Below are 12152 nucleotides of genomic sequence, written 5' to 3'. Positions count from 1 at the left end.
TCTGCATTTTCACCTGACTTTACACAATGAGGTATCAAAAATGAATGAATAGTTAATGAATGAAGTAATCAGTAAGATATGAGACATCACCCCCAGATTACTGGTAGGAAGAGAAAGATTTTATGTGGTGTGCAAATTGCCACTGCCCTAATTTGGTCATTAATTTATTAATCGCCTTTTTGTAAACACGGAGAGCTAATTTTCAACACTACTCATCAAATGCACAGTGAGCCTGATGCTATCTCTTGGTATTCCTGTGTTAAAAGCTCCTTAAAAATCAGGGACACACCCTTATATTTCTTATTTCCCAAAGCACTTAGCACGAATCCTATTTAGAATATTCCTGCCTCATTGATTAGTTGAAATGGCACCTGATTTGAACAATGCAGCTGTCAATCTGATTTCCCTAAGAAAGGGATCTCAGGTCGGTCTCCTTTCTGAGCAGATAACACGTGCATAATAAAATTCAGGAACAGAGTTTCAATACATGGTGCATTTAAAAACCAGCCTCATCATAGAAACTCCTAAGCTAAAAGTCTTGGTAGCAAATTCCCGAAACCTTACCTGCTTGAACACTTCTTCATCCTGGTGAGTGGTTCTCACCAGCTCTTGAATGAAGCCGTATGGGAGGTTCCTACACAGCATGTACGGCACCAAGAAGGATGGCTGCTGCATGGACCTGCGGACCAGGAGAGTCAATAACTGCGATGAGTCAACCAATTACCCCATAATACAGAACACATGGAAGGCCATGTCAGCAACTGCCAGCCAAATGTCAAACTTGAAATCTCCCAAATATTCTACAGGACATAGGTAGTTTAGGTAAAAGATCACTCTTCTTATCTATTATAATAAAGGCATAATATGCAAATCAACCAAATGACCGAACAGCAGAACGACCTTCCGGACAACCACACTATGACACGCACTGACGCCAGGCCAGCCAACACAGGTATGATGTGATTGGTCGGGGGGAGGGGGGACCTGCCATCGCCCCACGATTGCCCTGCAGAGGGAGGCCCAGGCCAGCCAAGTGATTGCACTGCACGCCTGTCATCCACAGAGGGAGGTGACCCACGGTGGGGTGGGAGGAGCAGTGCCACACAGATGGCAAGCAGTGGCAGCGGTGGAGGCAGGGCCAGCTGCCGGCAGCTAGGGGAAGGAAAGCCCCGATAGGCTCTGATTGCCGGCCAGGCCTAGGGACCCTACCCAAGGGGTCCCAGATTGCAAGAGAGCACAGGCTGGGCTGAGGGACACACACACACCGTGTACGAATTTTATACACCCGGCCTCTAGTCATAAATAAATTCCTTTCTGTCTAAAAACTGAGAGATTAGCCCTGGCCAGTGTGGCTCAGCGGTTGAGCATAGACCTATGAATCGGGAGGTCACGGTTCGATTCCTGGTCAGGGCATATGCCCGGGTTGCAGGCTCGATCCCCCATGGAGGGGCCTGCAGGAGGCAGCCAATCAATAATTCTCTCTCATCATTGATGTTTCTATCTCTCTCTCCCTTCCTCTCTGAAATCAACAAAAAATATATTTTAAAAAATTCACCTCTTTCACTTATTGGTTTATGCTTTATCCAATTAAAGATGAGCAGTGTCTAGACTTCCCCTGCTAACATCAAGCAATCTCGGTTTCTCCTACCTGGGCTGGGTGAGGGAGCCTTGCAGTACTAACGCAGTGTGGGATATGCACTGTGAGCGGATGTTGCTCAGAAGCTGGCTGACCGCTGGCTGGCTGCACATCTGAAAAGAAAAGACAAACAAAATAACCCCAGACTGTTGAAAACTGACAACATTCAGAAGAGACGGAACTCCAGAAAAAGGCATGCTCTGCTCTTCCTTAATTCACACTGAACAAGCCGGGGTAACTGTATCACCCCGGTCACTACTTCTGCTGAAATCTACATTAGAGAAGAAAGAAGTGGAGGCTGGAGGCGACCACTCAGGAATCTCAGACATGTGCCCACTCGCTCTGCTTTGCTAAGGTTAAGAGCAACAAACCCCAGAGGCCCTGCAGACATATGAAACCAACAGGTGGACAACCAGATTAGTTTCTAATGGAAAACTAGAACTAGAAAATGAAGTAGGAATAAAATGAAATGATAATGAATTCAGCACAAAAGAGAAAAAGTATAGCTTCCTAAGTTTAAATGCAGTTTTGCAACTTATTATGTAAGTGATTCTGGACAATTACTTAATCTCTCCAAGGTTCATTTGCTTATTCATACAACATTAAAAATAGTATGCATCTTACTATTAAAAATAGTAGCCTGGATTACACCAGGCTAACTGAACTGGGAATCTGAACTAATGCAGGCCCAGCACAGCACCTGCCAGTCTACGGGCTACATAAATGTTGTTTATTATGATTATGAGAGACTATCAGAAATTACTAGGGCCATGTAAGCTGTTGGTAGCAATGACCCTTGGCCCTGTCACTTCTTCCCTCTGCTAGGATGTGAGTTCTATGAGGGCAGGGGTCTTCGTCTGTTTTGTTCATATCCCAAGCTCCTGGAATAGTGCCTGGCACGTAGTACATGCTCAATAACACTTCATGAATAAATAAATGAATGCTAAGTAGGGGGTGGAAACTATTATTTATCAAATGACCAGGCTCTGTGGGCTCTTTTAGATGAATCTATTTCTTATTACCTTTGGTGCTTTTTTTTCCTCTATTCCAACTCGGTCAAAACACTCGATGAGGTAGTTCAGCATATCTGTCTCCTTGCAGGTCTCAATGGTGAAATGGTCACTGTAGGAATCCCAAGAACTTGCCCCACCACAGGCTCCAAAACTTTGGAGAAGAGAAGAGAAAGTGATGGTTCGCACCTCTCCTCAGCACATTGTTTTAGACAGTTTGCACTTCTGCAGCAGAAAGCCTGTTGGGACCCCTGCCCCGGGCCAGAACGCAGGCCCCATGCAGCCAAGGCTGGAGCTGACTGCTCATCCCCCTGCTCCAAGGCCACCCACAGTCATTTCTAATAAACATTTTATTCTGACTTAAGAAGTCTGACCAGAAACCCAACATCTTATCTTTTGGGAATGGCAACTTGCAAAACCAGGAGGCCTAAGCACGGCGAGGCATCAGAAGGGAAGCCACACGTCCCTAAGCCAAGCGGGCAGCATCGCTCGGGCAGACACGGGGGTTAGAGCACACTGAGCTATCGCTGACAGGAGAGCAAAACACCCCTCCTCCTCCTAACTCCTAGCGTGGATCTCAAAGCCTTCAGCTAGCATTTGGCAACAGGGCCAGAGCTTAGGAAAACTGTCCAGTTAGGAGACATGAAAATGTTGGTTATCAACACAAATTTTCCAAAGCTCTCAGTGAAAAAGGCAAAGCAGCACAGTAAGAACAAAACCAAACCCTTGCTCGGGGAGAGTCCCAACCTGGGGTCTCTTCCCAGCCTACAGCTTACCTGTCACCTGAACCCAAACCTCATCTCATGTGCAGAGAGGGTTAAACAAAATCATGTGAAGTGCTTTGTAGACGAAAGCAGGAGACTGTGTGAGGCATTGTTATCATCAGTATCACTGTTCTCTAGGCCAAAGCCAGACATCACCACAGGGTTAGGTGTGAGAGAACTCCAGTTTAGAGCATTAGGTCATATGCCCAATCTGATGTTAACTCACCGATTGATTTGATTTGCACAGAGGAGACAGATTAATCATGGCATAGGAAGAGGCCGGGAATTTTGAAATGAGATGAAATGAGAAAACATAAGCTTACCCAAAAAGTTACATGTGAAAGATGATAAAGGATGGGAAGAATATCAGGAACCTGAGAGACCCATTCCTACTTCAACGTGGGCCAACAAAGGATAGAAATTAAAAAGCAAAAGGAACTGACACATTAACAACATGTTACGTACACAGACGGGTAGATACACAAAACTAATTTTGGAATATAGACATAACCAACCTTAGCTTTTAGAAAAATATAACTGCCTTCAAATGACATTAAAGTATTTCAATCAAAAATATGAAAACAATGCCAGTTTTATATCCAAAGCTTCCAGAAAATTTGAATTCCTACAATACAGGCCTTACTATAGGTGTGATAGGGAAGGGAGGGAGGAGTTAAGGCGGAGAGGCAGGCAAAGGCACCAGGCAGCCAAGGCCCTCCTGACAGGTGACTAGCACTCACAGAGCACCCGGACAAAGCCAGGACAAAGACGGGCAGGCCAGCATGGGAACCCTAAAAAACAACACACAATTAACTTCTGTGTCTTCTTATCTGTTAATTTTGGGGCACTCTTCATGAACTAAGGGCAGGACCTGATATCTGTTCACTGGCCTGACAACAGAGGATGGGTACTGTAACAAAGCACAGGAAAAAACCCGTAAGAACAAAACAGGAAAACCCACCCACAAATATAAGAAGTGTGCTGAGTCCCCGAAAGCAGAAAGGGGGAAAGGGATGTTTGTGTTCACCTCAGCTTCCCCCCCACCTGCTATCCCTGCCTCCTCCTCTGACGTCAGTCACTCAGGGGCTACGGTAGGGCGACAGGTCCCCAAGATGAACTGTGCGAATACAGGCTGTGCCTACGCACCGTTAAGGTCACCTTTCCTTTGAGCAGCTCTTGCAAATGACAATGAAAACAGAGACTCCTCGTGTTTAAAAAGGAAATTTAAAACCATACATTGCCTTGGCCCTAAGCCCGTATTTCTCCATTTTTACATTTCTGAAGCGGAAAGCACCTTATATTTCTTGGATGTTGATGGGTCCTTGCCAGCAGCAAGGAGTCCATCAAGGCAGTGCCCGCACTGCGTGGGCCCGCCTGTGAGACACTGAGACACTGGCCTGCTCAGATGGTGGCAGGTCATGCCCGGACACTAGACTCCACTCTCAGCCAGCACACCCATCCCACTGTGACTAAATCTGAACACCTCAAGCCAACTGAAATATCTTCACAAATGCTGCACTAAGGCATGAAGAGTGACAATGCAGGTAGAGACGGCCTGTCAGGTGCCAGGCAATGCAAGGGAAAATAGTAGAGTTTTCAAAGCTAGGAGGTTGGTGTCTGTTGGTGACCATCTGTCAGGCACCAAGCAACACTTCCAGTTGATTTCAAGAGAAGAGAAAGAAAAAAGAAGAAAAGAAACAAACAAACAAAAAAAGGTTTAACCAAATAGGATATGTAGAGTATATTGACCAGTGTTGGTCAATATAGTTCAAAAGTGTAAGTTTAATCCTAAAGGTGCTAAAGTAGACCATGATCACAAGTATGAAAACCAGCCAGTCCAGCCAACACTTGCTATGCATATGTGTCAAAGGTCAAAAGTCACTTACAAGGAGCTGTAGATTCACAGTCAAAGAATTGGACTCAAATTCTGAATGACAGATAGTAAAGGAGAAAGTGGTGGATAGTTTATATGCCTAAATTCATGCTATTGATAAACCCTTTAAATGTTTTAAGTATTTTCGTTTTTTCCTAAAAATGCTGTTATATTTTATAACTGCTGACATATGAAATATGACATCGGGAATGTGTCATATGTAAGTCCTAAGAGTATCTCTGGGAAAACATATGAGCCATTTTCTGAAACTACATCAGTCCTAGTTAATAATGTAATTACCTCACATGCTGGAATCACATAATACCTGAATCCTTCTGAAAACACAATGAAAATATTCCTGGGGATATTACACATGCCTCAGATCTGTGCAAACTAAATCCCATTTTAAAAACTTGTTTCTTAAAAAGATTCCATTGCAGTTTCTTTTCTTCTCCAAGGGGAATAATCACCCTCCTATTTTCTTTCCTTTTTTCCTTTTTTTTTTTTTTTTTTTTGCATGCAGGTCCTGCAATTTTATATCTTCTCAATGCAGCGTACAATCAGAACGGTGTAGCTTTCAGCGATGCACTAACAAGGGAAGCAGTGTGCCTGCTGCTTCCAGGCCCTGCCGTGGGCCCTGGGTAACACGCAGAGTCAAAGAGCTGCAGACCTGTTCCTAGGCACCTACGTTCCAGGAGAGAGGCTCAGTAACGACTGAACAGAGCAGAGCTCTGGGGGAAAGAAAAGCAGAGGACGGGGGACAGAGCAGGGCGGGACGTGTGCGTGTTTTATACCACGTCTAATACAGCAGGGTCAGGGACACAGTCTGATAAGATGGCATTTACACACAGACCTGAGGGAGTCGGGCAGCCAGCCAAGTGCAAAGGCCTAAGGCAGGAGGAGATATGCTGAGTAAGTTCAAGAGCAGGAAGGAGAGTAGGAGCTGGAGGAGGGAGGCAGGTGGAGGCAGATGCGGTGAGAAAGGAGGCGTGTGTGTTGTATGTGCGCATTTGTGCACGTGTGTGTACGTGAGCTGCGCAGTCTTGTAGACCAGGGTGAGAGGTTTTGGGTTTTATTCTGAGTGAGGAGGGAAGTCACTGGAAGGTCTTGGGACTGACAGGAAGAATGATTTATTTTAGACTATTTCCATGTCTTATCTCCAAGTAGTGACGGCCAGCACAAATCAGAATAAACGTCACTTTTTCACTACCTTGTCATTTTTCTCTTCCTGTTCAGAGAGGCTCATGACTTTCAAGATTTGACCTGCTTCATTGCAATATCTAAGCAGTGAAAAAACAAAAACCGGAATATTTCTTTCTAGTCACCCACTTCCTAGGAAACAATGAGAGAAACTTTCCTCAGAATAACTCCTATGTTCTTTATCACAAGACAATTCTCTCACCTCACTCACTTCCACTCCTGGGAGAAGTGGTTCCTTATAATTCACACAGCTCTCTCCACACAACATTGCAGAAGGAATGGTCCTACCTTCTTTAAATTAACCCTTAGCATCGCCACTATAAGAAATGAAGATATGAACATAGGAACCTATGTCCAGACTACTTCCAAAAAGATTTGCATGACATCAACTCCACGGGACACACAGAGGGGGGCAGATATAAGCCCTGCCGATTCCTTCCTCACCTTAATCTTGAATGTAAGAAGTGGGTGTTGAAATCTTCCTTCAAAGGAAATAAAACTCTGAGATGATGAATTAGAGAGGGGAAAAGGAAAAACCATTTGCTGAGCGCTTCATTAACAAGGTTTGGCCCTTCCTGGTTCTGGCCCTACCAGCATTCTCAAGTTCCTCTCTATCTGTTTAATCAGTTATGTCTTTTTACCCATCCTTTTATATTCTTTTTTATATCTATTCGGAACCTCTAAGGGGCCAAAATCTGGATAGATCAGATTCCATTTTGACAGCCAGCAAAGGGCGTGCCTGCTGCCTGGGATGCGATTCTGTAATTACGGAGTCAAATGTTCTTGCGCAGAACAGAGTAGATGCTCTTGGCAGCAAAAGAACCGGTAAGGAACGAGAACAACACAGTCCTATTGGACGAAGATGGACACGCCAGAGGCAGCCCGGGGGCTCTGACCCAGGCTCTGCACGGCCTAGTCACGTGACTCGCCTCCCTCCCCGTGGCCCAGTTCTCACAGTAAGGAGGAGGACTGCTGGGCGGATTACGGTGGCAATGAATGCAGCACTGACAGTGGCTGGCACGTGATGCTCAGTGAGTGTGCTCAGCTATTATTACACAACCCCGGAGTTTTACTTCTCCTGGCAGGTGTAGGATCTAGATCTGAGACAAAGCTGGGATGTTGTAAGTCCAGAAAGACAGGTGTTAGTGACAGCAGCACACCATCTGATACCTTTGTTAGAGAAAGCTGGGATTAAATAGGCCAGGGAGAGAGAATTCTCCCGCAGATAGTTCACAAACAGCTAACAAAGCACTTATCATGCATGGAAACTGATTCCTAACGAGGATACCTGCCGCATAACTATGATCATGCAACAGGATTTTCCTACAAGAAAAAGGCACCTTTTCGGCTGGGAAGCTTACTCGAGAAAGAGCGGCATAATGTTCAAGCTAATACAAACATCAACCTTCCTGAGTCAGCAGTCAACCTGCGCCCCCGTTCCTCTCCCTTTATACACTCAGTCCTCTGCCCACTGTCAGAGGTAATGAAGTGTACCTACTCCTACTGCCGGCTCTATTTATAGCCTGGAGTTATTTTTAAACAGTGTTGGGCACAAATACTGTACCAACTCAGCCCAGAGGAAACTTCAATTTAAGAGCAAAATTATAAGACAATGAGTCAGAGTGTTAGAAAGACGGTATTGTTGTATTTTCTTTTTCAAAGTCACCTGGACAACCTAAGTAGCCTTTTTCAGGAGGGAACACTCAGCAATATTAATGAACTGTGTTTAGGCCTCTGCTGCCATTCCAAAGGCCGTCTAAACAAGCAGGGGCTAGCCCAGCTGGTTTGGCTCAGGGGTTGAGGGTCGACTCAAGAACCAAGAGGTCACGGTCAGGGCACATGCCTCGATTATGGGCTTGATCCCCAGTACGGGCCTTGCAGGAGGCAGGTGTTCAATAATGTTCCTCTCATCGATGTTTCTCTCTCTCTATCCTTCTCCCTTCCTCTCTCTCTAAATATCAATAAAAACATATCCTATATAATAAAAGCCTAATATGAAAATCAATGGAATGGTGGAACGACCAGTGGAATGACCAGTCGCTATGATGCACACTGACCACCAGGGGGCAGACACTTAACGCAGGAGCTGCCCCCAGCCCACAGGCCTCGGGCCAGCCAAGGCGGGTGCCAGCAGGGGATCCCCAATCACCCTGCCGGTAACCCCACAGAGGAAGGAGACCGGCAGCGGTGGCAGGGGGCAGGGCTGGCCAGCAAGTGGGGCGGGGGACAGAGCTGGTGAGTGGGCAGCGCCAGGCCAACCAAGGCGGGTGCCAGCGGGGGCCCCAATCCCCCCGCCGGTCGCCCCACAGATCGGCCCCGATGGCCAGCCAGGCCTAGGGACCCTACCTGTGCACGAATTTCGTGCACCAGGCCTCTAGTTTTTTAATAAATAAACAAGCAGAGTCTAGCTTCACTGAGGTCAGGAGGCGATCAGTGAAATCGAGGTTAGACATGAAAGCAGACTCACAATTACAGTGGAAGGATGACCCCATAGGCCCATCAACCGATTGCCCAGACTGAGCCGGGGCAGGACCCGCGCAAGCGCGCATACGCACACACACCAGCACCTCTGCCGTTCCTAAAGAGCAGTCATCCATGCAGCTGTGTGCAGGAAAACATGCCTCTCAGAGCACATGTTGCTACATCTGCTTGCTCACAAGAATATCCTCGCAACAGGTAAGTGCAGGGTTCTTCATTTGTAGAGCTTAGGGCGGCTGAAGTTAATGGTGACTGATCTCTACTCTGTTATTCATGTTTTTGACAAAAGATTATATGTAAGTTTTCTCTAAACTTACCAGGCAACAACTATGAAAATTTTCCTATGTGCCCTGTACCCCACGAGAGGGTCCTAGCATTTCAGGACATGCAACTGCTCACATCTTCACTCTCCAGTGGGCTCGCCTTACCCTATGCTGTTGGGTTTCAAAGCAGCCCCCTAACCAGGGCTTACGGGAGTTAGTTCCTAAGCACCTATGCACATGCAGGGGTAAGACTCCATTCCTGATACCTGGACCCAAACTGGACACAAGAAAACTCATCACCACCACCAACACCTTCATCATCACCATCATCTTCTTCTTCTTCATCATCATCATCACTACTGTCCCCAGAAAGCGCGAGGAAGAGGAAGGAGAAAGGACTGTCGTACATACTACCACAACAAAAGCAAAAAAGGTGATCAGGGAACAGAGGAAAAACAAGAGGAAGAAAGTTTTTTTTTTTTTAATATATTTTATTGATTTTTTACAGAGAGGAAGGGAGAGGGATAGAGAGTTAGAAACATCGATGAGAGAGACACATCGATCAGCTGCCTCCTGCACACCTCCTACTGGGGATGTGCCCACAACCAAGGTACATGCCCTTGACTGGAATCGAACCTGGGACCTTTCAGTCCGCAGGCCGACGCTCTATCCACTGAGCCAAACCGGTTAGGGCCAGGGAGAAAGCTTTTGCTGTCTGATTAATTAAAGCTTATGCTGGAAGTTTTCTCTACTGACATGCAGGAAAGTGATTCACCTGAGCCACGGAGATGCACAGGGGCCTGTGAGAGGGGCACTGGGTTAATGGAACTCTGGGGCCACCTCTGTCTAGGAGCTGGAATCAGAGTCAAGGCATGAACGCTGGTCCTGTCCAGTGACCAGAGCTAAGGGACATCAGGCCCAGCTCTGCCCCCACCACTGCTTGGTCTGACTATATTTCAACTACAAGTGTCAACAGTATGAAAGTCAAAAAGTGGTTCTGTGATCCACAACTCTCAAATACCAACTGCCTACAGTCTCTGAAATTCTTGTAATGAGGAGTGACATGTGAATTCAATTTTAAAAACTAAGTTACTTTTTCTTCCTTACTTTTATTTTTTTTACAGGACAGAGAAAGGGTGAGGGGAAGGTAGGGAACAAAGGTGCCCACACCAGAGCCACCCATGCTTTCTGGTGTTACCAAAGCCGGGCAGAAGCACGGAGTCAGGGCAAGAGCCTACCAACTAGTTAGACACACGGTTAATAACCCCAACAGAAAACCCATGTAGCTGGAGTCAGTGCCACACAACAGTCCTTCCAAACGTGTTAACCTGTTTCCCTGCACTGCACGCACGCCGCCAGCTCTCCTGCTGAATAAATACCTAGGAGAGGTCCTGAGGGAGGAGGGGCGTCTGCTCAGGGCACTGGGTGAGGCGGGCAGGAAGGCTGGCCCCGTGCTGGCGGCCCTCTGTCGGGAAGAGCTGGCCGGCACGGCTTGAGGGCTACTAGCGAGGGCGGGGAGGCTCGGGGAGCTAGACGGAAGGGAGAGGCCTGGGGACCTCGGGGCAGGAGAGGCTGAAGGCCCCCCGGGGTGGGTGACAGTGTAGGGGCGATACCGCAGCGATGGCGATGGCGGCTGGCTTCCCGCCGCAGTCCCGGGGGCCGGGCCATGAGCACTGAGGGAAATGGAAGGGACAGCCACGTGGCTGGCCGCCCCGGAGGGGGAGGCAAAGGGCAGGCTCATGGCCGGCACAGAGCTCCAGAAGCTCGCGCTGGGAGCGGGGCTAGTTTCATAGAGGCTGAATTAGGTGAGAAGAGGAGGAAAGAAGAGAAAATGGAAGAAAAACTTGAGATAAAGAATTAAAATAAAAAATATCACGCTTTTAAAGAACAGTATAGTCACACTTCCCATCTCTAAGCATTCAAGTATACGAATCTTTGAGATACCTAAATAAGAATCGCCTAATTGCTGTAAAGGTCTAGAAGTTATACTTCTATTTTAAAGCCCTCTCGCCAAAGAATAATGTACAATTTTATTTCTAAATTTTAGTTTACCAAAAGCCAAATCATGGAAAGCCAAAGAGACCAACCTGAAAAGGACAACACCTCCCGCAGTGACCAAATCCAAGCCCCCAAATATGACACCTGTTATAATTTGCACAGGCCCCCGAAAGAATGCTCCCTTCTCCTACATGCTCGTGGCCGTTTTACTACCACTTAACTGTGCAAAAAGAACCGCACTGACCTAGACAAAGAGCTGGCGCCGAAGGAGCCCACACCGCAGAACATGGGACTCGTTCCAGGGACCGAGCCAGTATTTAGCGTGAGATTTCTGTCGGGTGACCGAGCTGCCGCGGCAATTGGCTGTGACGTGGCTGTCAGACTGGCGAACGGGTTTTCATCTCTAGTCTGAGTGGACATCATTAGCACTTCCATTAAAATCTGGCCAATCAAGTCCTTAAAATCAGAGAACACTGTTGGAAAGGCAGAATAAAAGGGAGGTTACACGTGGTTCTTTAAATACACAGTCTTTGAAAGAGCCAAAGGGAACCAGAGAGGTGCAGGGTGGTGCCCCGGCCTGGACTGGACCCTGGAACAGGAAAGAGATGTTAGTAGCGAACTGGAGAAATCCAAATCAGGCCTGGAGTGCAGTTAATAGGAATGTCTTAGTTTGGACAGGTCTACTGTGGCTATGTAAGATGTTAACGTTAGGGGAACTGGGTGAAGTGTATGCAGAAACTCCCTATACTCTAATACTGCTTTAGAAATCTAGGATTATTCCAAAATACAAACCTCATTAAAAAAAAATTATTAGAGTGCAGTCAATGAGTTACTGCTGACCATGTATTAGCTGTAAAAAAGTTACTCCCAGCTAGAGGTTAGTTTATCACACTAGAAATCAACTGGGTTAATATTTCTTCTCCTGTATAT

The 12152-nt window shown here is 46.7% G+C and overlaps 1 protein-coding gene across 2 annotated transcripts in view; it reads right to left on the bottom strand.

The window, feature by feature from the left end:
• The window catches only part of UBE4B (ubiquitination factor E4B), a 91539-nt gene that overhangs the window by 34424 nt on the left and 44963 nt on the right, over positions 1 to 12152 (bottom strand). The window contains exons 6-11 of one of the 2 annotated variants that reach the window (XM_070404049.1): positions 11467 to 11695; positions 10604 to 11020; positions 9491 to 9634; positions 2659 to 2800; positions 1649 to 1749; positions 565 to 679 (exon numbers count right to left, since the gene is read on the bottom strand). In XM_070404049.1, coding sequence (XP_070260150.1) covers positions 565 to 679; positions 1649 to 1749; positions 2659 to 2800; positions 9491 to 9634; positions 10604 to 11020; positions 11467 to 11695 — 1148 coding nt within the window. The remainder of the gene's footprint in view (positions 1 to 564; positions 680 to 1648; positions 1750 to 2658; positions 2801 to 9490; positions 9635 to 10603; positions 11021 to 11466; positions 11696 to 12152) is intronic. The other variant, XM_070404051.1, reaches the window with a different exon arrangement.

Source organism: Myotis yumanensis, unplaced genomic scaffold (assembly GCF_028538775.1).
Source record: "Myotis yumanensis isolate MYYU_CA2020_CCGP unplaced genomic scaffold, mMyoYum1.0.hap1 SCAF_2, whole genome shotgun sequence".
Taxonomy (NCBI): Eukaryota; Metazoa; Chordata; class Mammalia; order Chiroptera; family Vespertilionidae; genus Myotis; species Myotis yumanensis.
Note: the sequence above shows the minus strand (reverse complement) of the source record. Positions and strands in the feature narration are given on the sequence as shown.